A 26,499-nucleotide genomic window follows, 5' to 3' on the forward strand; every position below is an offset into this window, starting at 1 on the left:
TCTTCAAGTCCACTTCCAAGAGTTACTATCTGTTACTTTTTAAAATGAAGTGGTTCCTTATCATACGTCAAAATGTACTTTAATTACAGCTTAAGAAAGGCCAACATTTCAAGAAGAAAAAAAAAAAGAAAGGCCAACATCTTTAAAAGGATTTGGTCCATGAAGTGCCCAAGAAAAGTCATCAGAGATAGGCCAAAGAAAAGATGGTATAGTGTATAACAGAGCTAGCTATCTCAACTCTTTTGTGGAAATAAGCAAAGTATAAATTATTTCATTCATTCCAATAAAAAGTGAACAGAGTAACTTTTTGGAAAACCCTGGGGTCTGGTGTGTCACACCTCATTCTCTGCTTAGCGTGGTCTTACTGGTCAATGTACTCCTTGCCCTAACCCCACCCCTGAACATGAGTCAGCATCAGAGTATGAGGGAGACAAGGGTCTCCCCAACTTCAGATAGACTAACAATCTTCCTATCCTGGTAAGCAGTCAGCATTCTTACTGGATGTCTTGGACTTTGGTATTTCTACCTCTAGGAAATTGTTGTTTCCTCCAGAAGGAGGCGTGCTACCCTACCCCTCTCCTCCCTGTCTGTTACATACATCTTGCCAGCAATCTCTGGGTTTCTTTAGTTCTCCTTTGCCCTCCTTGGTCAGAGGGTAACAGAAAGAAAAGCGAGGTTTGCAGGGAAACTTGTTTTTCACTCTCATGGCATGCTCTGACATTCACGCTTTGGCAAGATTTGCCCACCCTGCACACCCAGGAAAACATTGCTAACATCTCCAACAGCTGCCCTGTGTGTGACTGAGTGAATCTTATAACAGTGTATCAACATCACTCAGATTAATGGACTCAAGTGCTTATGAACACAAAACCCAAATATAATATGACAGTTTTCTGTTAGAACTTGAACAATGGAAATGATAAGGGATTTGCATATATGCCCCAAAATCAAGTCTGTTCATTTCAGTTATTCCTGATGTTTTCCCATTTTATTCTGCTTTGCCCAATATAACATCCTACCTTGGACATTTTCATAATAAGAAAGAGCTTTTGTGCCTGAGGGAGGAATATGCAATAGGGTATATGTATATAATCAAAGCCAAAGAACATTAACCAGGATAATAAAAATGTGGGTTGAATCTAGGTCAACTGGTATTTCCCACCATTTATCTAACAAAGTTAGAGGCCCCCTTTAGGCCTTAGCAGAGAACATCCATCAAAACTTGTTTTGCCACCAGGCGCAGTGGCTCATGCCTGTAATCCCAGCACTTTGGGAGGGAGGCGGAGGCGAGCAGATCACTTGAGACCGGGTGTTCGAGACCAGCCTGGCCAATATGGCAAAAATGCATCTCTACTAAAAATATAAAAATTAGCTGGGCATGGTGGCTCATGCCTGTAATCCCAGCACTTTCGGAGGCCAAGGAGGACAGAACACTTAAGGCCAGGAGTTCAAGACCAGCGTGGCCAACATGGCAAAACCCCATCTCTACTAAAAATACAAAAATTAGCCAGGCGTGGTGGCTCATGCCTATAATCCTGGCTACTCTGGATGCTAAGATATGAGAACCACTTGCACCCTGGAGGTGGAGGTTGTAATAAGCCAAGATCGCACCACTGCACTCCAGCCTGGGTGACAGAGTGAGACTCTGTCTCAAAAAAACATTTTTTTTTAATTTTTTTACATTTTAAAAAACTCATTTTGCCTTGTTATTCTACCAACAGATAAAATGAACTTTTTAAGTGGGTGGGACAGGACTATTTATAATCTGTTCATCTAAAACATTTAAGTAATACAGTAAAATTTACTTCATTATACATAATAGAAGCAGCTAAGTAATTAAGATGTGGAGTGCCACTCCTGGGTTGCAAGGGAGGTGGGGACCATTGCTGGCTGGTTTCCATCCCACCCAAGTTTCTGCATGTACTTACCATGTGATTTGGTCAAATGGCTTAACCTGTCTGAGGTTTACTTTTTTAATCCCTACCATGGAAATATTTAGAGCACCTCCCTTACATGGTTGTAGGGAAGATAGAAGGATATCAAATGTTTCTACAGCACTTTGCAATGTGCCCTCAAAGTAAGTGCTCACTACTGTTATTAATTCCTACAATACAGATGACAGTTGCCTCAACCTGAGGATCATGTCCAGAAAAATTCTAGTATTGCACATTCTTGAGAATATTACCTAAGTCACCCACACCTAGTGTCCCCAGATGCTACAGAGGTGCTCTCTCATGCCTTAAGGAAGGAAGAATCATTGAACCTGTAGGCGTATATCTACAGATACCAAAGAAAGAGTGTTATAAAAGGAAAACCTCAATGCAATAAGCTATGGGGAAAAACTTGGTAGAAAACCTGGAATGTTCTACTCCCTGAGTCCTATTGTTTGAAAGGCCAAGTGAGCTGATCGTGGCTGTCTCAAGAGTCAAAAACAAGTATTAAACTAAATCCGTGAAGCCAGCTAGTACAACTGTTTAATTACTATTATTAGATTTTTAATTAACAAAGTATTGCAAGTATCCATCTCTTTTCATTTTTTCACTTTCTTCTTGGTCTTGAGCTTTCTTATTACCCAGTATAAAGTAGCAAAACTCCTCATAGCTTCCTTTAGCAACACAATTATGTCACTCTATGAGACAGAACAATATAATTTACTTATACATTCAATATTTAGAAAAAATAAAAACAAGCACTAGATGTTCCTACTAGCCTCTTTTCCTTGAATAAATACCAAAAAAAGGTGTTGACTCTGTAGTCCTATGGCATCATCAGCTCAGATTTAGAACTCACTAGATCCTTCTGGGCCAACTGTCTTATATTTGAATATGTGGAGCTAGAGGCCCAGAAACAGGTTAAGGTCTGAAACAATTCATCTCATAGTTATATGGACACAAAATTCCAGAATCATTGATTTCTAGAAAATATGAAACTGTTGTCTTGGGTCTTTGTTTTTCAAATAGGGTTTCTTTAGAAGAACCATTCAGAAAAATCTCCATCCATCCTATTCCTGTAAATATGAAGGAAAATGTGTCATAGACAAAGTCACGCGAAATCAGTGCCAGGAATGTCGCTTTAAGAAATGCATCTATGTTGGCATGGCAACAGATTGTAAGTAGATCTTCATTTGCTTCATATTCAAGGAACGTTGATTAGGAAAGAGTTTGGTTCAAGGGGATCGACTGGGCAGAAAAGAAAGCAGGAACCCATGGGGACAGAGAAGGGAATACCTTACTTTCGCATATACCCTTCACTCCCCACAACCAGGCTTGCCCTGAAAGGGAGGTGGGAGCCATTGCTGGGTGGGTTCCGTCCTACCCTGTCATATCACCTCCTAACTCTCAAAGTATGGATGATGGAAGAGAAAATGCTGTTAGATTATCCCTATCGCATTTGCAGGCCTAGCTGTTGGCAACACTCTGTTTGAGACAGAGATTACAAATGGGAGGTCTGGTCCATTTACCTTGATAAGGTATCATTCTATACACAGTGTTCACGTGGGGTAGAGCCTCAGGGACTAGTCCTAATATTTTTTCAGGAGCAGAGACAAGGAGTTTATTTAATGGACATTTTTGGAGATGGGGCACTGGCAGAAAACATCGTGTTCAGAAATTTCTGAAGAATGCAAAGTTGAGTGCTATTGCATGAGTCATCCTGCAGTTGGTTGTTTGTTATATTTTTAGCAATCAAGACATTCCGAGCTGAAGTCGTCCTACCCAGTTTTCAAAGTGCTACAGCATATGGTGGCAAGATTAGCCCTTGGGGTCTCTTCTCCCCACACTGGGCGAGGGATTTACACCAGTCACTTTAATTAATCTAATCATAAAAATAAGAATCATGTCATTCAGAATGTGTGGCCTCCCTTTTGCCAGGCATCAGTATTAATGATTTCTACCAGCATAAATTTTTTGCACATCAGTGAGAGATTCCAACTATTGGTTAAAAACTAAAAATAAAAAGAAAGATAAAAAATTAAGAGAGAAAAAAGAAAATACAGTGAGGATTTTTCCTGATGAAAGAAATAATCATGGCTCACATTTATGTGAGAAATAGAGTTCTTTCACTGAGAAAAAAAAAATCTGTGAAATGTTCTGGTTTGCCCATTAAAGAAGAAGGAATGGAGAATCTTTAAAAAGGAAGAGGGTTATGTTAGGGTGTTAGGCTGGAAATCCTGGGTTAATCCCCACCTCTGGCTGAGTATGTTCTTTATCTTTATCTCTTAAAGGCCTTTAGCCCTTGCCAACAATATGCCTGATAAGGATATGTGAATATGATTGACTTAGAGCCAAATACTTAGATATGCTACTATGACAAACTTATTATTGAATATCCACGTCAGTGCTTTATTAAGAAGTTTAAGATATGAGTGTCTATGAGGTTTAAAAACTCAGGGTTAATCTAGACTGTATGGAAATAAATTTTGAGTGCCCCTTACTTGCCTGTGAGGGATTCTAAGAGCTCAGGCTTTCTAATCAGAAAAACTTCTGTTCGAGTCCCAGATCTGTCACTTACTAGCTGTGTGACCTTTGGAATTAAGCCGAGATTTTCCTTCTGTGAAACCATTGCCTACCTTGTAGAGCTGTTTTCAAGATTAAATTAGATAATGTTCATCAAATGCAACAGTCCTGGCACACCTGAAGCATTTGGGAAGGGACTGAGGGTATTATTACCATTCCTCCTTTCCCTTTAGTAACTGAACCAAAATGACTTAACAGGGCTCATTCATATTGTCCTCATTTGTAAGCTCTCACATGACTTTGACAATCCAATCAAATCTAAATGACCTGTAATTTAATATCCTCTTTAAATTAGAATATTTAAATGGTGGACTAGCTAGGCACCTTGGTTCTCCTTCTCTTGCTATGTTTGCTTTTTTTCTTTTCCTACCAGGTCACACCTTCATCAAGAAATGGCCCTAGGACAGTGATGTCGTAGAACTGGAGTCAGGAGTCCTGGGTCTTGCCTTGGCTCTGCCATTAACTTGCTCTGTGACTTTAGGCAAGTCACGACCTCTCTGGATCAATTTCTTCTTCTTTCTTTGAAAAGAGAGAGTAGGACTAGATGACCTCTAAGCTCCCTTCCAGTTCTAAAATACTGTGACTCTGCAATGTAAAACCTGAGTCTTTCCATTCCATTGATAGTTACCAAATCTAGTGAAACGGTTTTGTTTTTGGAAATTAACCATAGAAATATAGGTTTCTTGTTACCTGCCCTTCTGATTTTCCTTTCACCCAAATGATAGAAGTCAGGACTGCATTTACTGAGCACTTATAATGCATTATCACATTGAATACTCTGTGAAGTGGGCATTATTGAGCCCATTTTGTATAGGAAGAAACGAAAGCTCAGAGAACCTTAGGAACTTGCCAGAGGTCACACAGCTAGAATGTGATCATATCAGAATTCAAATCCAAGTCTTTCTAGATTCCAAAGCCTGGGCTCTTTAGCCACCTTTGAGGGTGGACCAGATAGAGAATAATGCACAGTGAGTGCCCTGAGGCCCAGGTGAGGCCCAGCCACATTCCAATTAGCCCTTAAGGGAGCCATGAAGAGTTAGGGTCCTTTTTCCTCTTAAAAAAAAAAGGGGGGGGATCATGAGCCTCCCACTTACTGCTCCATAACGTTTCTTTTTTTCTTCCCATAACTTTTCTTTAACCTGAAGTTCTCCTTACTAAGAACCATTTTAGGGGAAGCAGGGAGGACAGAAACCCAGACAGTGAATTCAGATGACTGGCTAGAGAGATTTCTCTGTGATCTTGTGGGTAGTATGGATTTTACCTCTCTCTGCTTCACTCTGTTTTAGAACCACCTTCTGTGGAGTTGGAGTGCGTAGTGTCTAGGTTCTCTGGGGACTTTGTTTTGAAAAGCTGGCCGGTCATGGGGAGTTTGGCTCTAGAGACCATGTTGGACAAGACTAGTCAATGGCAGTTTGCTAGTGAGGAGAGAAAATGTCCCAGTGTGACCCACCCCAAAGGACCCACTGAGCCATCTGTGCATCAGTGGTCCCACCCCTGAGGCTCCAGGAAGTGCAGCTTGCTGTGTGTCTTGGGACCATCTGTGTGCCTTGTCTCATCTTTCTCTCGCTCCCAGTGGTGCTGGATGACAGCAAGAGGCTGGCCAAGAGGAAGCTGATAGAGGAGAACCGGGAGAAGAGACGGCGGGAAGAGCTGCAGAAATCCATCGGGCACAAGCCAGAGCCCACAGACGAGGAATGGGAGCTCATCAAAACTGTCACCGAAGCCCACGTGGCGACCAACGCCCAAGGCAGCCACTGGAAGCAAAAACGGAAATTCCTGGTAAGGCTTCCTTGCACAGATCAGTTTCAGTTATATGCCAGCGTTTTCTACCTCAATTTGTTCGGTCCTCATCACCTTGGGATACTGGTGTTATTGCCTCATTTTACTGATAGGAAAACTGTAGCTCTGAGAGGTTGAGTAACTTGCAAAGCTAGGATTTGAGTCTAGGTCTGTATGAGTATAAAGTCCATTCCTACCATCTAGTCCATGATTTGCTGAATTCTAAAACAGTTTCTTAGGCCACATTATATCAGTTTGCTTTTACTGTTAGAAAGACCACTCCTGGACCAACTAATTAGTAAAATGTTTTGTCTGCCATCTTTTACTTTGTACACCCATTTCTTTCCTCAGATACCCAGTATATGCATATTTAGTCCCTAAACTCAATCCCAAATATTCCCTTTAGAATAGCCTCTAGACCGCTAGTATATTTTTATGTCAACAGAAGTCAAAATTTTTAGCTTAAATTAAATGAGCTTGAGTCAAGAAGGGCAATGGGAATGAGGGAGTAGGGATAGGGGTTGGTGGGCGTGAGTGTGTAGAGATAAAAGACCTTCCAGACCCTTGCAATATTGGTGTTTAATATTCTTATAAAAAATTACCTGTTGTGAAAGTTCTTCCCATTCATTTCTCATTTGGACTTCACAGTGCTTTGAAGTAAGCTGGAATTACTATCCCCATTTTACAGACGTACAAACCAAGCCCGAGGCCTTAAGCCGCTTGCCCAAGATCACACTGCTAAAAGCCAGGCACCAAAGCCAACTCCGTCTTCTGGTTCCAAGTCCAGGTTCTCCACCCACCTCATTAGAAAGAGTACCTGCCTCACTAGTGCTGGACCATCTGAGACTGACTTTGCTCTTAGCTTATGATGTAAAACCCTTTTTAAGTACCTGCCTGACAACAGATATTCTGTGGTTTCATATGTATCCCTAGGGCACGTTAGAGTACTTCCCCATCTGAACAAGAAGATACAGTGGTATAATTATCCTTGTACTTCAACATTAACATTACAATGAGATAGTGGATCTTTTTCTTAAAACAACATAACAACAACCTTAAAGGAAGTTTTGGAAAGAAAAAGCTTATGCATAATTTACCTGTACTGACACAATTATTTTCATGGTAATGAAACAACAGTGCCAGCACTTTGTTGATGGCTTTCATTAACAGCAGTGTTAGCAAATACCTAGATGGCCTTTACCATATGCCAGGTACTATTCTAAGTGCTTTACATTCATTAACTTCCTATGCCAATCCTGTAGGTAGATGTGGTTAACATCCTCATTTTACAGAAGAGAGAACTAAGGCAGAGAAGTTGAGGAAGCTTGCCTGAGCTCCCACAACTAGTGAATAGTGGTGATGGATGCAGCCAACTCCAGGATCTATGCCTCTACCCACTACCCTATGCACTCTTGGCACCTGAACAAACCCAAAAAACCTCTGAAAGATGCCAGCGTTTTGGAGGAGCAGCTTCTCAGTGCCTTGATCTTGCATCGTCACCCCCACCCTGATATATCTACCAGAAAATTCAAAAGCACTAATTCTGGATTGATAGACCAATTCTAACGCAGTACACTTGGGGCATAGCAAGACAGAGTCCTACCTCATTGCAAACTTAAATCTATCCTTTCCCCAAATGTGTCACCCATAAATGGACATTGTAGAAACCACTTCCAGGCCTGGCACTGTCTCCTGATTTCAAGTAGTGACCAAGCTGAATTCCAAGTAAGGTAGAAGATTTGAAGTTCATCCTGGACTTCTCCTGGGAATTTTATACTTTTATTGTCTTTACTCCCCACAGAGAATGGACACTAGTCCAACTAAACTTGTTTAAGTAGTCATAAGGTGTTTCTTTCCAGACTTTAAAGGTTTGTTCTTTTATTTAAGAAACGTTTATTGAGTGGATACTGTGTGCCAGGAACTAAATAAGTCAGCCACATTCCTCTAGTGGAAGACAGACAATAAGAGGTAAATAAAATAAATGCAGGTAGTGGTAAGTGCAATGAGGGCAATAAACAGTGTGATGGGACAAAGAGTGTGTGAACTGGAAGTGGGGAGAGACTTAATTTCTCTGAACATGGTGGTCAGAAGAAGCATCTCTGGGGAGGTGACGTGCTATGTCTGGAAGCAGAGAACCACCTCTATAAAGCAAAATATAATCAAATATCTTCATGCTGTGTGGTATCTTCAGCAAAGGCAGCACAATATCTAGTTATTAGAACCAGTCTTGAGGTCTGCACTGTTCACTTAAAGGCCCCTAACAGTTCACCAGCCTAACCACCTATGGAAAGAATCTATGGCATAGAATGATTTGCCATTAGGTTTCTGTCAGAACCATGAGATTACCCATGTGCAAGAGAGTTTTCTTCTCCTTGTAGGGCTGACATGAAATGTATCTTTTGCAGATCTTTCATCTGCTCAATAAATTGTCCCTCTTGATGCAAATGTAAATAACTGCTTCTCCAAGCCATTTTTCTCTAGAGGGTTATTGGGAGAGATCAGAACTCCTCCACTGTCCTGTCTGTCTCTACAACGAACTTCATTTCTGTCACCCTATCCCCCTCTGTGCCTGGGATAACCCCTGCATCTCCTCACAGGAGGACAATGTTCCATTCAGCCTCCACACTTGAGTATCTATGCTGTGTGTGATGGAAACTTGTGGTAGCTTTTCTCCAAGATGGCTGCCATCAAATTCTTTCTTCCCCCTGGATACACAGCCCATTCTGTCCCCGAGAGAGGTAGAGTCTGTTCCCCTCTCCCCTTGAATCTAGGCTGGTATGTGATGCCTTTAAACAGTGCATTTCGGCAGAAGTGATACTTACGTTACTTCTAAGGTTGGGTGATAAGAAGCCTTGCAGCTTCCACTTGGGTATCCTGGGGGAGGGAAACCACCTGGTCTCTCATAGCAGTTGGCTATATATTTAAAAATAAGAAGAAGAAGAAGAAAAACATAATAAATGTCCAACTACTCTGAGACCAGCAGGCAGTGAAATCCCAAGCTAGCCATGTGAAAAGGCCACACGGAAGGAGAGACTCCCAAGCAGCCCAGGAACCAGAAATGTGAGTAAAGAAGCCTTCACATAACACTAGCCTCCACTGCCATTTGACGGCAGCCGTATGAGGGCCCCCTAGCTGTGCCCATCAATCCCCAGAACTCTGAAAGAAAATTTAAAATTGTTGTTTTAAACCACAAAGTTTGGGGGTAGTTTGTTATACAGCAATAAATAACCAGAACAGAACTCAATAAATATTTGCTGAACTGAACATACAGTTCCAGTCACTCATCCTTGGAGATAGTACAGTTAAGCCCTGTGTCTTAGCCAGTTTACATATTTACACATACCCCTTGCAGAAAAGTGACTCCAACTGAGTATTTATGCTCAGGACGAAAACTTCACTCTTTTGAGTAGTGAATTAGTCCTGCAAAGACATTAAGAATCTTTACCTAAAGGCAGCTTTGCTAAATGGTATTCATGTACTGGAAGGTATCGTGTGGCAAACAGGCTTTTGCACATTAGGATTTGCCTCCTCTATATGCTAATACCCCTTTTCCTGTGCTTGCAACACTGCCACATGTTATTTATTTTTTATGTGTTGATGTCCCATTTTGTTCCAAAAAAATTTGAGGAGGCCTATCATGTTAACGATAGTATAAAAATATGTCATATGGGATTACATGTCATCATTAAAGCTGAAAGTATTCATTTATCTGGAATGGGTACGTACCTTCTTCCCTCAGAGGAACTACTGACATCGTTTTTTGTCTAAGACCAGGACTCATTTTCACTCTAAGGCCAGCACTCAAGTCAGAAATAGAGACAGGGCTGGGCGCAGTGGCTCATGCCTGCAATCCCAGCATTTTGGGAGGCCGAGGTGGGTGGATTGCTTGAGCCCAGGAGTGTGAGACCAGCCTGGGAAACATAGCAAGATCCCATCTCTACAAAAAATAAACAAATTTAGCCAGACTTGGTGATGCTCACCTGTGGTTCCCCACTACTCAGGAGGCTGAGGTGGATGGATCACTTAAGCCCAGGAGGTCAAGGCTACAGTGAGCTATGATTATGCCAAAAATCTCCACTCCAGACTGGACAACAGAGTAAAACCCTGTCTCAAAAAAAAAAAAAAGAAAGAAAAAAGAAAAAGAAACAGAGACAGTGATTTGATCTGGATTTTAAATCTATATTTGGGTCTGAGAAAATTAGGGTCTTTGGCAAATGAGGAACTTTTGCAAAAGCCATTAAGATTTTCATAATAAATCTAAAGCCAATCTTTAAAGCTTCTCCCAAAAGCATTTAAATCATATAATTTTCTAGTTTTCTCCAATCTACTCAAATCTCTGAGGCTACAGAAATGCCTAATTTCACCACCAACAATTCATGTGTGATGACAGCAAGGATGAAAAGCAGAAGCGGGCTGAGAAGAGAACAAGCAGCATCTGATGCCAAACAAGGGAAAGCAGGTCGCTCCACCAAGGGTAGCTCGCTTCTAGACCTCCAGTAGCAGCCCCTGACAGCAATAATCTTGTCTACTGACATCATTTGTTATTGTCTGCTGACATCGTATCATTATTCTGCTCCCTTAATTTTCATGCAAAGTTGTAGCTTTGGGGGAATGTCTACCCAAGTATAAAATGTGACCTTTAGGATCAGAGGAGACCTTTCCTACTTTTTCCCTGGCAGAGATACTGTCTGATTTCACACACTCAATGGGGGTAGCTTCAGACAAGGGGCATAAGCAGAAGGGTCAGATAGGGTGAGTGATGAGACCGTATGTGGTCTGTGTGTATAGCTCATAGGACACGTGCAATCATGTCAGGAAGGCATCTATCACTCCAAGTTATTAGAATAACATCAGAAGAAGGCAAGATAATCTAGTAGTTACATGAATGGGGATTAGAACCAGACAGCCCAGGTTCCATACTTGCCTCTGTTGCTTTTTTAAGTTTGACTTTGGGCAGGTTATTTCACCTCTCTAAGGCTCAGATGCCTTATGCCCTTGCTGAATGGCATAAAGCAATAGATACAAGTGGCTTAACGCTGCCTGGCATATTGTTAGCAACTACATAAGTAGTTACTACATGCACCATCCTTACCACCACCACACTCTGCACTGCCACCATCTTATTCCTGCTCATCCCAGGAAAAGAGTGAGGCTGTAGTCATATCCCATGGCCCAAGGACCTTGAATTCTTATCTGCCCAGGTCTTCCTGCCTAGCCTAGCAAAGGCACAAGAAGACACCCTATGAACAAGTGCAGAAGTGAGAGTCCCATCTGGCCCCACTCCATTCTGCATGTGCCAGAGAGTTACCTTTTCAAGCCAAGAAGTCCCTGGCTCAGAGCCAAGGACTCAGCAAAGAGGTCAGCTGGCAGCATTTCCTACTCACCTTGAACAATACCAATGAAATAGTCAAAGCAGAAAGCCAGTTGGTCATGATTTGTATAATACCAGCCTCACCCATGCTGAGCAAGGGCTGAGGTCACCCCTGAACACACACCCGAATCTCTCCTTTTACACCCTCCACCACCACTACCCCAAGAAGTCATTCTGGATTCCTTACCCCACGGCCAGTCCACTTTTGGCCCCTGTTTTCAGCTGCCAATATACAACTGGAATTCTCTAGGCCTCTCCATCTCTACTGCCATCCCCATAGTGCACTTCAGCCTGCGCAAACCACAGCTGTTGCCTGCCTGTTTTTTCCTTTGGCTCTTCACATATCTTCTCCATGCAGTAACCATTGTGTCATGTCTATGCCCTGTTTACAGCCCTTCAGTAGATGCCCCATTGCATTTAGAATAAGCCCATCTCCTTTCTATGTTCTACAATGCCTAGCATCACGGGTCCCCCTGCCTACCTCCGCTTCCTCATTTCATGCCATCACTGGGCTCTAACCACATGGGCCTCCTTTCTGGCTTTGGGACTTTGCACTGGCTTTCCTCTCTGCCTTAAGTGTTCTTCCTCTGGCCCTAAGGAAGGCTACCTTCTTGACATTCCTCAAGTCAAAGTCCACACATTGCTTCTCAGAAGTGCCTTGGCTGACCTTCCTTTCTCCTGCCTCCCCATATATTATCATGTTACCTCCAGACTTATCACAAATTCTTCCATGAATACATGTTTCTTATTTATTGTCTATGTCCCCTCATCACAATACAAGTTCCTTGAGGATACACTGTTCATTCCTGTAACCTCAGCATCTAAAACTAGGCCTGGCCCATAGTACCTGCTCAATAAATACTGGTATAAGTATACATTCATTCACTCACTCAACCAATAAGCATTCTATCCTCCACAACTTGGCCTAATGCCTTGTACACGGTAGGCAAAGACAAGTAAGATTTATTCTCTACCCCCTTAAGTTCATATCTTTGGTGTGATAGATTTATATAACTATAATAAAAAGTGATAGTAATAAATGCCTAAATACCATATGACTCATAGCCATGGGCCACCATGTGTGTTCAAATGAGGTAAACATCATTTCAAGCTGAGGTCACCTGGGAAGACATCTAGGGGAAGCTAGAACTTGAGTTGGGTCTTAAAGAGAAAATAGGATTTGGAAAAGACAAAGATGAGAGACAGAAGTAGGGGCTTTGGAGAAAGCAAAAGTCTGGAGAGAAGGCAGCAGTGAAATGGGAAAATGTAAGGCAAGTTGTAGGGGAGACATAGAGAAGACAGCTGGGCTAGCTCAGGAGGTCCATTTAGGGCAAAGAGAGGATATCAGAATGACAGTTGAAAATACCACCATGAGCTAGCTAAGGCAGTTGGATCCACAGAGGCAAAAAGCAGGCTTTCCCCACAGGTCTGCAGTGGTGAATCTACAAGCAAGCTAGAGACTTATCAGTACTGGAGCTTGATCTTGAGCACATAAATACATATGTGTATATGAGCAAATGTATTTCATATAGTAGTTTACAAGGCTATTAGCTGTAATAAGATATCTAATAGGTTCAACTAATGTCAAATATTTATACTCTATTTTTAACATCTTCCAAATATTTTAGAAAATTATGTATCTTTATTATAGGTGAAAAATCTTCAGGGAAGTAACGAACAGGGTTTCACTGCTCAACCTTGATTAACCTGATGTTAACTTGGGTCAATTCATGGATATATACAGACAGATCGATAGATTCTTGTTTGTTCCTCTGGTATCTAAGATCCATTATGGAAAAAAATCTTAATGATAAAATTTGAAGGGTTTTACTTTGTTCATAGTTTTACTTCTAGCAATTTTGTAGTCCATTAAATAGCCAGAGGCTTAGAAGTAAATTTTTTATTCTACCTTGATATGTATTTTCATCAGAAAACTTGTGAGCTTGTTACATTTGGGGGTTTAGTTTTACTTAAAATTGCCATATTTCCTTGCATACTTTCTCTCCTTTTTTTCAAATCTTTACACGTGTCACAAGTGGAATTCAAATAACCTACACACCCACAAATCGAATGAAAAAATTAACATCAATATTAACCCACCAGCATTTCAAAGGACACTGAGTGCCATTTGAATACATCAGGTTAGCTCGATCAGTATTCACTGAGCAATGTTTAGATTCAACCAGGCCAAAATGACGTTATTACACTTTTTAATTTTATTTTTATTTTAAAAAGTTCATCCTACATATATATAATTATATGATATATGTAATTAATATATATTTATATACCATTTATATATATGTATATAAAACTCTACATTTTTGAATGTGTGCCCACATTCCTTTTATCAGTTGATCTTCATAAAAGACTTGTCAAGTAGACAAGGTCAGTGAGACGAGCCTCAGTTTCAGGAATGAGAAGAAATTATAAAGAAGAGCAGGGATGTCTGAAGGCTGCGGGGAGCAGCATTACCCAAAGGAGGAACAGAGATACCTTTTCCTTTAGCTAAATCTAGGTGAGAAAGAGGGAAGGAGGAGGCGGCTGTACACGTGATTATTTCCTCAATTCTGTCGGCACCCAGAGAGCCAGCAGAACAGTAGCCTTCCATGGGCTTGCTATGCCAACAGTTGCCCCAAAACAGTGTCAATCATTATGAAACATGACAGAAACCAGGTTTCATCCACTCACTGCCAGCAACACACACACAAAAATAAAATAAAGTCAAAAATAAACAGAAGACACTGCTGGATGATCAATAAAAAGTTCAATGCTGCCAGCATTTGTTCTGTATTAATAATACGTTTGTAAAACCTTCCCCTGAGGCTGTAACCATGACTCCTGGGCTGCTCCTGTTGACCCCGGTGCTCTGGCAGCAAGGAGAGTAAACGAGTAAAAGAATCATCTTTTGCTTTTCCTTCTGCTAAAAATGGGATGTGAACAGTAATGGGAGATATGTGGGAGGAAGCAAGGGACCTGGATTACTCTAAGCTGAACTTGGTTACTGCTAACTCAGTGGTTCTCAAAGAGTGGGCCCAGAGCAGCTTCATCAGCACGTCCTGGGAACTTGTTAGAAATGCAGATTCCCAGGCTCCATCCCTGACCTGCTGAATCAGATACACTGGGGTTGGAGCCCAGAAATCAAGTGAGACTGATGCACAGTGAAGTTTGGGGGCCACTATGTTAGGCTAGTCTCACCACTGGCAATGTCCTCACTGCTCTGCAAGGGAGGAATTCGATTTTGCTCAGCTCACTCACAGTGTCAGTTCCTTATTCCCATCCCCCTTCCCCACCCCCATCTCCAAGCCCCTGGGTGCAGAAGAGAGAACTGGCCTTGTTCCTATCTATTCACTGTGGCTCTAGGCAAAGGTGGCCATCACCACTGGATAGGGCTTGAGTCTGTGATCTCGTTGGTCACATTCACATCTTCCTGGGAGAAGCTGGAGAGGCTGGCAAGGAGGGTGTTCAGAGGAGTAGAGATTCTGTTCATTAGTGTCAAAAGGTCCACAGGGAGTAAAAGCCTTGCAGTAGGGGTGAGGAAGTGTGGAGCTCTGGGGAGACTGTTGTGTGGAGTCGGGGTCACCCAGATCGCAGGCCTGGCCTCAGCAGCTTGCTCTTAACCTTTCTGATCCCTGGTTTGCTCACCTGCAAATCAGGATTTGAATGAGGACTACTTGAGACAGGGTAGTGTGCGAAGCGGCTGGCTCACTTGTAGGCCACAAATAAATGGTGGTTATGATCATCACAAAGACAAGGAGGAGAAGTGGAGCAGACTCTTCCCGAAGGAAGCACTGGGTGACAGCAGGAGACACATGGACACAGATCGCATCAGGGAGGTCACTGAATGAGAAACTTACGAGTTAGATGGCTACTGTGAACATTGGGAAACACATAAGTCACCTGGAGGTCTTGCTAAAATGCTGATTCTGTACCACCTGGTCTGGGGAGGGGCCTGAGAAGAAGCCCCCCGGTGACACCCAGGCTGCCGCACTACACTTTGAGCAGCAAGGCCATGGATTGTTCTTGAGCAAATAAACAGCAGAGAACTGCCCTAGGGACATTAAATACTAGTAAATTCGCCACTCTGCCCTAAGGTTTGCCAAGTTGCCTGTAGACAGCCTAGCAATCTTCCCCCTCAACCCTCAGCTGAGACCACCTCAAACTGGAATGCGTAGGGCAGAGGGGAACTTCAAGCCCCAGGTGGGTCAGAAGCAAGAATCCACATTTCACTGTTTGCTAGGGCCCACCCATCGCTCTGCTCTATCACTGCCCACAGTGTGCCCACCTCCCCCCTACACACACACCAGCATGTACAGTACTCTGAATATGCCATCCCAGAGCCCCTGGAATTTATGTCACCTTACCTAAGTATACACCCTTTGTGCATTCAGAAGCAGGACCCAAATTCCTGTCCTTTCTCTTATCTCTCTCTCTCTCTTGCTCGCTCACTCTTTGTAGCAACAGTCCTGTAAACATTGTCACTGGGGGCCTATTAAAGCAATGGCCAAGACATGTATCTTTACTCAAAGAAATAAGTGATGTGTAAACTGTACAGTTTGTTAATAAATGATATGAAAACTGGAAACTGTACAGGATATCAGTTCAGAAGAGATTTTCTGCCACATAAGAACTATGATAAACAAAGCTCCCTTCAACTTCTTCATTTAAATCTTTCTTTTTTCTCCTCCTTAGCCAGAAGACATTGGACAAGCACCAATAGTCAATGCCCCAGAAGGTGGAAAGGTTGACTTGGAAGCCTTCAGCCATTTTACAAAAATCATCACACCAGCAATTACCAGAGTGGTGGATTTTGCCAAAAAGTTGCCTATGTTTTGTGAGGTGAGGATGTTGTTTTTCCTTCTGCATTATTTTTAATTATGGTTTCACCAGTTTCCAGGAATACAGGGTATTATTTACAATTTAATGTTAATTAGTAGGGACTTAATCATATGAAAGCAACGTCAGTACAAAATGAAAATGCATTCTATTTCATTGTATTCCCCACTTTCTGTATTTAGTCATCATTCATTAGCTTGTCCGTGTAAGGCCCATCAAGATCCTATTCATCCCCCTGATTCCAGGCATTGAGAAATAATGATAGCAATAGACTCCATTTATTCAGCACCTACGATGTCCTAGTTACCACAGTCAGGTACTCGGGTTTGCCTACATTAAATCTAATCCTTCTAACAGATTTGCAGGGTCGCTTGTATTAACCCCATTTTCGGAGGGGACAATCAAGATCAAAGAGATTAAGTTATACAAATGTGACCTCATGGTTGGAATCTAGGTCTGTATTCTTCCCATTGCATATCCCAGTGAGATGACTGCGTGGTCATTTCTTAATCCTCAAGAATAAGTTAAATGCCCCTCACAGAACCAGGCTCTTAATAATATCCCCACAAATCTTTTCTCTTTTCCTATAAGCTTACTCTTGCTTGTCCCATCTTCCGGGCACCCTGTAGAGCTGTCCCACCAGAGTTCATCGACTTTCCCTTTGGGACACCTGAACTTTATCAGGCCTGCCATGTGGTGGCAGATGCCACAGTCTCTACAGTCAGCTACATGGGCAAGAATCCTAAACAAGTTATCCAATATCTTCAAACTTCACTTATCTCATCTTTAAAATGGGGATTACAATAGTGTCTACCTCTTAGAGCTGTTGAAAGGGTTTTTAAGTGGGATAATATATTTGTAAAGAGATTAGACAGTGCCTGGGTTATAATAAGTATTCCATAAAGTTTAGCTGCTAATACTGCTTTTATTTTATCTGTTACATTTCCATCCTGCCTCTAACCTTCCTTTTGTTTTGTTTAGTTTTTAATCAAATGGGGTTATGTTTTCTGGAGAACTTTAAAAACAAATTTCATAAGGTGCTTGTCTATTGCTCTGTATACCTTCAATGGGGACCAGAAAGATACCAAATAGAGAGGGGCACGGGCAGCTGTGAGCCCCTTAGGTAAGCGGGCTGAGTGATAAGTGATCCTGGTCTCACCTAAAAAGAAGCTAAGTTTCCACACCTGGAATGACTCCCTGCTGCCTTGGCTTCCAGCTCTCCTGTGTCTTTGAGTCTGCAATAATGGGAGCCCAGCTAGAATCAGAGGGACACAGAGACCTCAGACATTATGGGGACACTTCTCACTGCCGATTTCTGAGCCTCCACAGAAGCCATACCCAGAAGGACAGGGAAGTGGGCTTCGGGAAACAGACATCTTGCCCATAGACCTAGCTGAGAGAGCACGTTTGCCACCCTCTTAGCCCCAGCTTCACTGTGGTAGGGGCCAGGTGTCTTAGTTCAGGCCACTACAACAGAATACCATAGACTGGGTGGCTTAAAAACAATAGAAATGTATGTCTTACAGTTCTGGAGGCTGGGATGTTCAAGATCAAGGTACCAGCAGATTGTCTGGTGAGGGCCTGCTTCCTGATTCATAGACAGCTGTCTTCTCATTGTGTCCCCTTCATGATGGACAGGACAAAGGAGCTATTTGGGATCTCTTTTACAAGGCACAAATCCCATTCATGAAGGCCTCACTCTCATGACCTCATCACCTCCCAAAGACCCCGCCTTCAATACCATCACAATGGGGATTAGGTTGCAATATATGGATTTTGAAGGGATACAGACATTCAGCTATAGCACCAGGGTACCAGATATGCTAGTACCCACAACCTTGCAGTAGCAATGACTCAGACCCCACACCTAAAGAAGTCAGTAGGTACTGAGGAAGGGACTTTGACTTATATCTCTGTGTTGGCCATGGAGCTGCCCATGCCTTTGACACTTTTTAAAAGTAGACATCTATTAACATTTTAGAGGATATTACAAAAATTATACATATTCATTGAAGGTTTATTTATACAACATAATAAAGGTAATGGTTTATGGTAACCCTACAAGATTTTGGCACCTATTTTAGTCTTTCTTCAAATATTTATGTGTGTACATACAGACATATACATACATACATATATATGAAGTATAAAATATATTTAATGTATACCACAATGTACTGTGTATGAAATTATTTTTAACTTCTTATTAAGGAATGTATATATGTCATAAGAGTGCAGCTCAATAAATTTTTACAAACTGAACCCACCCACATGATCGGCACCAAGATAAAGAAACAGATCGTTACCAGCACCTGTCACTGAACTAACTTTTTACCCTCAATGGGAGGACATAGCATTTACATATGTTTCACAAAATGATTTTCAATGACCACATAGTATTCCAAAGAATACATCTGCCATAAATTGTGTTATCTGTTTTTACTGGATCTATAGTTCATTTCCAATTTTTCACTAATAAAAATATGCTAATGTGAATTTTCTGGCAACTATATCCTGCTCACATCACTGACTATGTCTGAAGGGTAAAGCCTGGACATGGAATTTAAGGACCAAGATACACAGGCTTTTGATATGTGCTGCCAAATTGTCCTCGAAAGAGAAAGTACGTGCACTCTCACATCCGCACCGACGGGCTTGTTTCCCCTCACTCCTGCCAGTTCTGGCTGTCATCTTTCTGTTTTGTTTGTGGGGATGGTTGTGTTTTCCTGGACCTCTCTTGGTCCTCTATCTGGCTGTGTCCCTTTGCCCCCAGTTTTTGGGTCTGAGGAGGAACTCTACTGAGTCTGTCACCTCTACAGCTCCAGCCAGCCTGCCAGTCACATGGTGCCCTTTGAATGCCCCCCCCCAGAGATTTTTCTTTTTTTTTAATGTAAAGCTCATGTAAACCACTGAAGATATATTTCAGTTGAAGGAAGAAAACAGAAGCAGCAGCCGTCTCCACCACCAGGAGCAAACACACTGTGCGCTTTCGTCTGTGCAAGGGTGAGGGGTCAACACGGAACTTTTCAAGCACAGGTTGTGGCAAGCTGATCTATCCAAGTTTCCCTAAAAGTCCAAGCCTGTTGCATTTTTGATTCCATCTCTCCTTCTACCCTGATATCGTGTGGTCTGCCAATTACAAAAGACGATGGCGGTGGGATGGTGGGAGCACCTTTACAGCAGAGATGCATGCGCCCTCTGTCTTTGAGGCCTCCTGATGACCTTTAGCCTTTGATACTCTCTTGGAAACCCAAAAGAGAGGAATTAACTGTATAGGTTCATGAGCTACCCGTAGAGTGGGCTGGAGATCTCAGGTGGTCTTGAGAGCCAGGGGTCTCTTGCCAGAGGCAGTTTATCACATCTGCTATTCAAACTGTGTTCATGATAATTGTTCTTCTAAGATCCATGCCAACCCACCAAACAAGACTGGCATGACACCAGGGGCTTCACAAGATCTAAAATCATCGCTGGCAGAGCTGCCAAAACAACATGCAAAATCACTCCTAGAGTGCAGGGCCCTGTCGTCTTTGCCAGTCAACCTGAGTGATGCTCTCCTAAGGAGGCAGGAAGAACCTGTGGGAGTATCCCTGCATCTCTGCCTGTCAGGCCCTTGTTGAGTGTTCTCACAATGAAAGCATTTTGGCAGGTGTCTAAGAGATTATTTGCCCACGTGTTGAAACAAATCTCACCAGGATCCTACAAATCCCTCTTAAAGGAAAAGGCATCTGGCCCAGTTTTTAAACCATTGGTGATCCTTTGCAAATACTTATTCAGCTTTTATTTAAATTTGAACTAATCTTCAACAGTTGGTATTTAAACTAGAAATTTGGAAAGGAAAATTTCTACTTCATCTATAATCAGAATTGGTTTCAAAGGTGGGGCCTGCCCAAGTTTGCATACTTTGTGACACATTTTAAAAATAAATGGTTTGATCTGATTAGTAACTTCTTGTTGCTGTTCTATGCTAGTCGTTCTCAAGAGTGGGATCTGTGAACCAGCAACATAAGCATTACCTGGGAACTTGGGGGAAATGCAGAAACTCAGGGGTTGGGGCCAGCAATCTGTGTTTAACAAACAGCACCTAGACAAAAGCAAATCACAGTGCTTTATAAAAAACAAGTGGAAGGAGAGAATTCATATGTATGGATTCCAGATCAAATATGTAATGACTTATTCTGAAGAAAAAGCCAAGGAGTTTGAAATTAACTGGTAAAGTGACTAGGCTGAGCTAGTGAAAAATATAAAATGCCCAGTATTTTAGATATAATTCAGTTGTATTACTTTTATATAATAACCTAAATTGGACTGGTCGAGTATTGCCAAGAGCATTTCCCAAAAGGAATCTGTAACTGCTCTAATGAAGAGATAGATATTAGGTGTTACTCACATCTTTGTTGTTTATGGAAACTCAGTCATATCCATGGTAAAAAGAGTTATGTTTCCTTCTTCTCTTGGCATTGGATTCTGACAGTTCCAGTTTCAAATCCTAGCCTCACCCATGAAACATTCATGTGACCACCCACCCCCACACCCAGCTTGTTACCCTCTCAGTGCCTAGATTTCCACATCTGTAAGTAATATGGAATTCGAATATTTACCTCATTGTACTGCTGTGAAGATTAAATGAGGTGATGCATGGAAATCTGGGCATGATGCCCAGTTCATCAAACACACCCATTTACTAATAGCCTTCCAACTACTTTGATAATGGCATTTAATTAAACAGTCTCCCCTTCCAGAAAATAAGATTCTGGTTTTTATTATGTTGCCTATGAGCAAAGGTATTTTTTTTTATTAATGTTGCCACATTCTCACAAATCCTAATTAACAGGGTAACCAAATGAGCTTAAAAGCAGATTGCAACAGTGGCAGAAAGACCCAGTGTGTTGAGCAATCCTGTATCTAAGGTGCTGAGAAGAACACAACCTTGGGAGCCAGGAGGACTGAATTCTGCTCTCCCCTCTGCCTTTAAGTCCCTGGGTGACTTTAGATGAAGCTTGTATCTCAGGGCCTCATGGGCAACATGTATCTCTGCCAACAACCCTCTAGTTTTGTGCCAAGAGGCTCCAAGAGCAAATGTGCTTCAAAAACCAAAAGGAAGCCCAGTTGCCAGCTAAACAGTAGGGTAAGCTGTTACCTATTCAAGCTACAAGACAAAAAAACAAACAAACAAAAATGGAGAGTTTCACATAAACCCTGCTCTCAACAGTCATCAGTTGAAGTTATAATACAAACCCCCAAACTGAGGGGCTATCAGCACAGTTTCCCACATGACTGTAATAGCGTTTGGAGAACTGGATCTGTCATAAAAGCAATGCAGACTCCTGACGTTAAAGTTGGTGCAGATTACAGCCAACTTTGAGTATGAAAAATGGTTGTTGAAAGCCTGCAGCCAAGTAGGGAAGGGAAAACCATGGGCTCAAACAAGGCAGGACAAATGTTCGTCACAAGGTTATTCCTATTGCTTTTGAGATACTGTATGTTGTTCCTGACTGGCATTTTTCCATTTGTTCTTTGCTGACATGAGCTGGTTCTTTTCAGCTGCCATGTGAAGACCAGATCATCCTCCTCAAAGGCTGCTGCATGGAGATCATGTCCCTTCGCGCTGCTGTGCGCTATGACCCAGAAAGTGAGACTTTAACCTTGAATGGGGAAATGGCAGTGACACGGGGCCAGCTGAAAAATGGGGGTCTTGGGGTGGTGTCGGACGCCATCTTTGACCTGGGCATGTCTCTGTCTTCTTTCAACCTGGATGACACTGAAGTAGCCCTCCTTCAGGCCGTCCTGCTGATGTCTTCAGGTGAGTATGCCTAGACTCGTTCGTGGGCATCCAAAGAGCTTTTGCTTGTCTAGTGCTAATTCCAATCACTTGAGTTTTCAGTCCCCCTTTAGCTTCAGAACATAGCTCATTCTTCTTCAGTGAGAAATTGAAGGCTTGCCACTGGACTGGGAACTTAAAGGGGGGGGTGTCAGATGTCTGATGCTTTTTGCAGTGTCCCAGGATAGAAAGAAGCCAAAGGAGCCATCTTAAAGACTCTATGAAGTGATCCACCTTTGGTGGATACTCTGCAGCCCTCTTCATAGTCTTTGGCCAAACCTGCCTCCTTCTGGTTTGGGGTATGCCAGATATGGATGTGAGTGACCACACGATTATGTGTTAAGTTCTGTGTGTGGAAACCATGGATGCAAGCTAGAATTTGTTCATGGCTTAGCTACAACTGAAGTTTCAGTTATCTACTGCTAAATAGCACACCAACCCAAAATGTAGTGGCTTAAACATCCAGGATGGCTGGAGTTCAGCTGGCACATCAAACACTGGTTCAGGCCTCCCTCTATGCGGCCTTTCCTCCTGCAGGGTAGACTTCTTACTTAGCTGTTGATTTCCAAGAGAAAGAGTCCCAAGCACACGAAAGCAGAAGCTGCAGATCCCACGAGGCCCAGTCTCAAATCACACAGCATCACTTCATCCACATTGGATTGGCCAAAACAAGTCTGAGTGCCAGCCAGGACTCAACAGTCCCCCTGTAGGTGGGAGGAGAGCACAGAATGGGCAGCCGTGTGTAAGCCACTACACATCAAACCCTTTCAGAGAAGATAGTTTTAAATAGAAGTGGTTTCAGAGTCCTCTGCATTTTCAGGGCACCCAAGTATTGCTGTGCTTTGCCACTTGTCACTCTGCACTGTAACTACCTGCTTCACTTGTCCACGTAAGTCCCTGTGGACTTTTTTTTTTTTTGAGGACATAAATGTGTCTAATTGTACATCCAGCACCTAGGCCAATGTTCAGTAGAATTCAAGAAATGCTTATTGGATAAATGGCTGAATATGTGGGTAAAATATACATCGAGAATCCTTTGTAGAGTCGCTGCTTCCTGGTTAACTCAGTAGGTTTTTTTTTTTTTTTTTTTTTTTTTTTTTTTTTTTTTGAGACGGAGTCTAGCTCTGTTGCCCAGGCTGGAGTGCAGTGGCCGGATCTCAGCTCACTGCAAGCCCCGCCTCCCGGGTTCACGCCATTCTCCTGCCTCAGCCTCCCGAGTAGCTGGGAGTACAGGCGCCCGCCACCTCGCCCGGCTAATTTTTTTTGTATTTTAGTAGAGACGGGGTTTCACCGTGTTAGCCAGGATGGTCTCGATCTCCTGAACTCGTGATCCGCCCGTCTCGGCCTCCCAAAGTGCTGGGATTACAGGCTTGAGCCACCGCGCCCGGCCGGATTTTTTTTTTAAACCTGAGACACGGTCTTGCTCTATTGCCCAGGCTGGAGTGCAGTGGTGTAAACACAGCTAATCGCAGACTTCTGCCTCAGCCTCTCCAGGCACACACCACCACGCCTGGCTAATTGTTTGTTGTTTTGTAGAGAGAGACGGGTCTCACTATGTTGCCCAGGCTGGTCTTGAACTCCTGGGCTCAAATGATCTTCTCACCTCAGCCTCCCAAAGTGCTGGGATTATAGGCATGAGCCACCACGCCTGGCCTAGAATTCTTTTTTTAAAGCTGACCTAGAAATGTATTTACTATAGGAAATTTAGATATGGAAGACTTTTCAAAAAGAAATAATTCCTTTTATTATGGAAAATTTCAAGGGTAAGTAGATAGAAGAGCATCATGAACTCCCGTGTACACTGTGGCACACAGACTCCAGACCAACCCCCCACACTCCCCACCTCCTAGTGCTCACACCCTGGATAATCTCCTGTCCTTCAGTGTGTGCAGGACCCGTGCCTTGATTCTAACCAAGAGAATATGGCAAATTTGACATCACCCCCATGTGATTACATGACATAATCTAAGATTCCCTCTTGCTGGCAGACTTGCTCTAGGGACTCTCGGTGCCAGCTTCGTGAGGTAAACCACCACGTGGGGAAAGTTCCCCTGAAAGGAGCTGTAGACAGCATCTAGGGCTGAGGGTGGTCTCCAGCGACAAGCAGCAAGAAATGGGGCCCACAGTCGTTCGGAGAATTATTCTCGGAGAAATAAAATGTATAGCTTATCCAAGCTTCTCTTCACACACTCCCTGTGTGACTTTGGGTGACCCCTAGCTTCTCCGGGCTTCAGTGACCTTTAAAATGAAGAAATTAAGCTACATACACAGGAATTATATTTCTGGAGGGACTCATGGTAATTTTTTTAGCTGAGATTTTAGAGGTACAAAGACAGTTTTAAATAATGTTGAATCACACCATGAGAAAGCTATTTCTTTGACAGTTTTCTCTTCCTGGTTATATCTCCTTCCAAATAAGGGAAGGAGAGAGACTCAGTGTGGTGCTAGTCTGCCTTTAACACCTCTCTAACACTTACTAACCTTCCTTTTTAACAAAGAGAGAGTGGATCTCAGGAGCAATGTGCAGCAGAACCTTCAGCTCCAGAGTAACAAAGGCTTTTGCCATGCATCCATTTTTGTGGTTATCTTCTTATGTACGTCAAATGGATTTTTATTACTGAATAATAAGATGTTTCCTTTTTAGTGGGTCAGTTTCACAGATTATTAAGCAAATCATCTTAGTAAGGTAGATAAAGGGAGAAGTAGGTGGAGATGGCAAAAACTGAATGTGATGCCAGACGCTATCAAACACCAAAGTGAATGATTCTTCCCAGTTCTCTCACGTTGTGAGGCTGACACTGCCTGACAGCTACAGGACAACTTAATAACTTTTCACAACCCACCCTCCCTAGTGATGTGGACCCTCTTCATTAATACTGCCAGGACCAGGAAAATATTACAAGACACTGTGCATTTGGCAAATGATAGCTGCCTGTCGGAGCCCCAAGTCTCCAATTCCTCTGCAGCCTGATGTTCTAAGCCCCCTGTTTTGTGTGCCATTTCAGTTACACAATATCTTAGACTTTTTCTTCAAAGACTTTTCCAAGAGCCACTACTTCTAAGTTCCTTGGTCCTGCAGTGCAAAAAGAAAAAATGAAAATGATCTGAAAGACATTCCTTTGAGAACTTTTGTCTTAAGGAGTTAAAATGGTCTTCAGTCTTTAAAATGTTTCTCTCTTCATAAACCTGTTCAGTGTGATTCAAGCATCATCAAAATGTCAATTCGCACTCGTTATGTCACTTATGTGACCATCTCATCTTTATCTCTTTTGTGGCATTAGCCACAAAACCCACATTGTATTTTCCCTTTGAAACAATACATCCGAAGCAATAATATGTTGATCTTCTATCTGGATTAAAAATTAAAGGATCCTGTGGAAAATTCTTGCACACTCAAAGAGAGAGAGAAGATAGGGGAGAGGGAGAGAGGGAGAACCAGCAAATCCACAGAGCAGCTTCATCAAATATGAAGGAAAACACAAGATAAAAATGTACAAATTTCCATTTGAGCTAAATAGGGGATTCCAAAAGCCCGTATGGTTTGTTAGTTTGTTTAGACTCAGAAGGGCGAATTGAGACATTAGCCCTGATTCTTCCTTTCCAATGAAGCAGAACCCTGTTTAGATTCCTACTGATACAAACACCTCCAGAATTGGACCTTTGAAGTGTGAATTCATTTGAATTGAGAACTGAGCAGGGGCGTGTTGGGCCTCCTGGAGCTATTTGAGGAATTCATCCAGGTTTATAGATTATTTTTGTCACCCAAGTGTCTGCAGCCCAGCTATTCCCCAGTTGTCCAGCCTCCTTGTGTCACCCCTTTGTTTATCACTTTTGGAAACTGACTTGAGCCTCTGCCACATACTGTGGGAAGCCCAGTAGTCTATGCAGGACTTGGGAAGATTTCCTGGGCTTTCCAGGGTCCCGGTGTCCTCTCACTCCAGCTCCCACTGTAGCTGTTCTCTTCTCTGCATGGGGTGACTCTGGCACAGCTCCCCTCCCCTTTTCTTTTCATTTCAATTCCAAAATCATGTGTAAAACAAGGCTGCTATGGTAGCACTTTTACTAAAGGCATAAGGAAAGGGAAAGGCCAGTTCATTGCAGCCTGGAAGACAACACAAAGTTAAACATGGTGTTTCTTGGTCCTCAAGGAAATGTCTTACTATTCCGCATTCCTCCTTTGG

The 26,499-nt window shown here is 42.5% G+C and overlaps 1 protein-coding gene across 50 annotated transcripts in view; it reads left to right on the plus strand.

Moving 5' to 3' along the window:
* Positions 1-26,499, plus strand: part of THRB (thyroid hormone receptor beta) — a 370,608-nt gene that overhangs the window by 339,544 nt on the left and 4,565 nt on the right. For all 50 annotated transcript variants that reach the window (XM_077991377.1, XM_077991400.1, XM_028843641.2 and 47 more), the window contains 4 exons: positions 2,961-3,108; positions 6,088-6,293; positions 16,357-16,503; positions 22,042-22,300. In XM_077991377.1, the coding sequence (XP_077847503.1) occupies positions 2,961-3,108; positions 6,088-6,293; positions 16,357-16,503; positions 22,042-22,300 (760 nt within the window). The remainder of the gene's footprint in view (positions 1-2,960; positions 3,109-6,087; positions 6,294-16,356; positions 16,504-22,041; positions 22,301-26,499) is intronic.

This window comes from Macaca mulatta, chromosome 2 (genome assembly GCF_049350105.2).
Source record: "Macaca mulatta isolate MMU2019108-1 chromosome 2, T2T-MMU8v2.0, whole genome shotgun sequence".
NCBI classification, from domain to species: Eukaryota; Metazoa; Chordata; class Mammalia; order Primates; family Cercopithecidae; genus Macaca; species Macaca mulatta.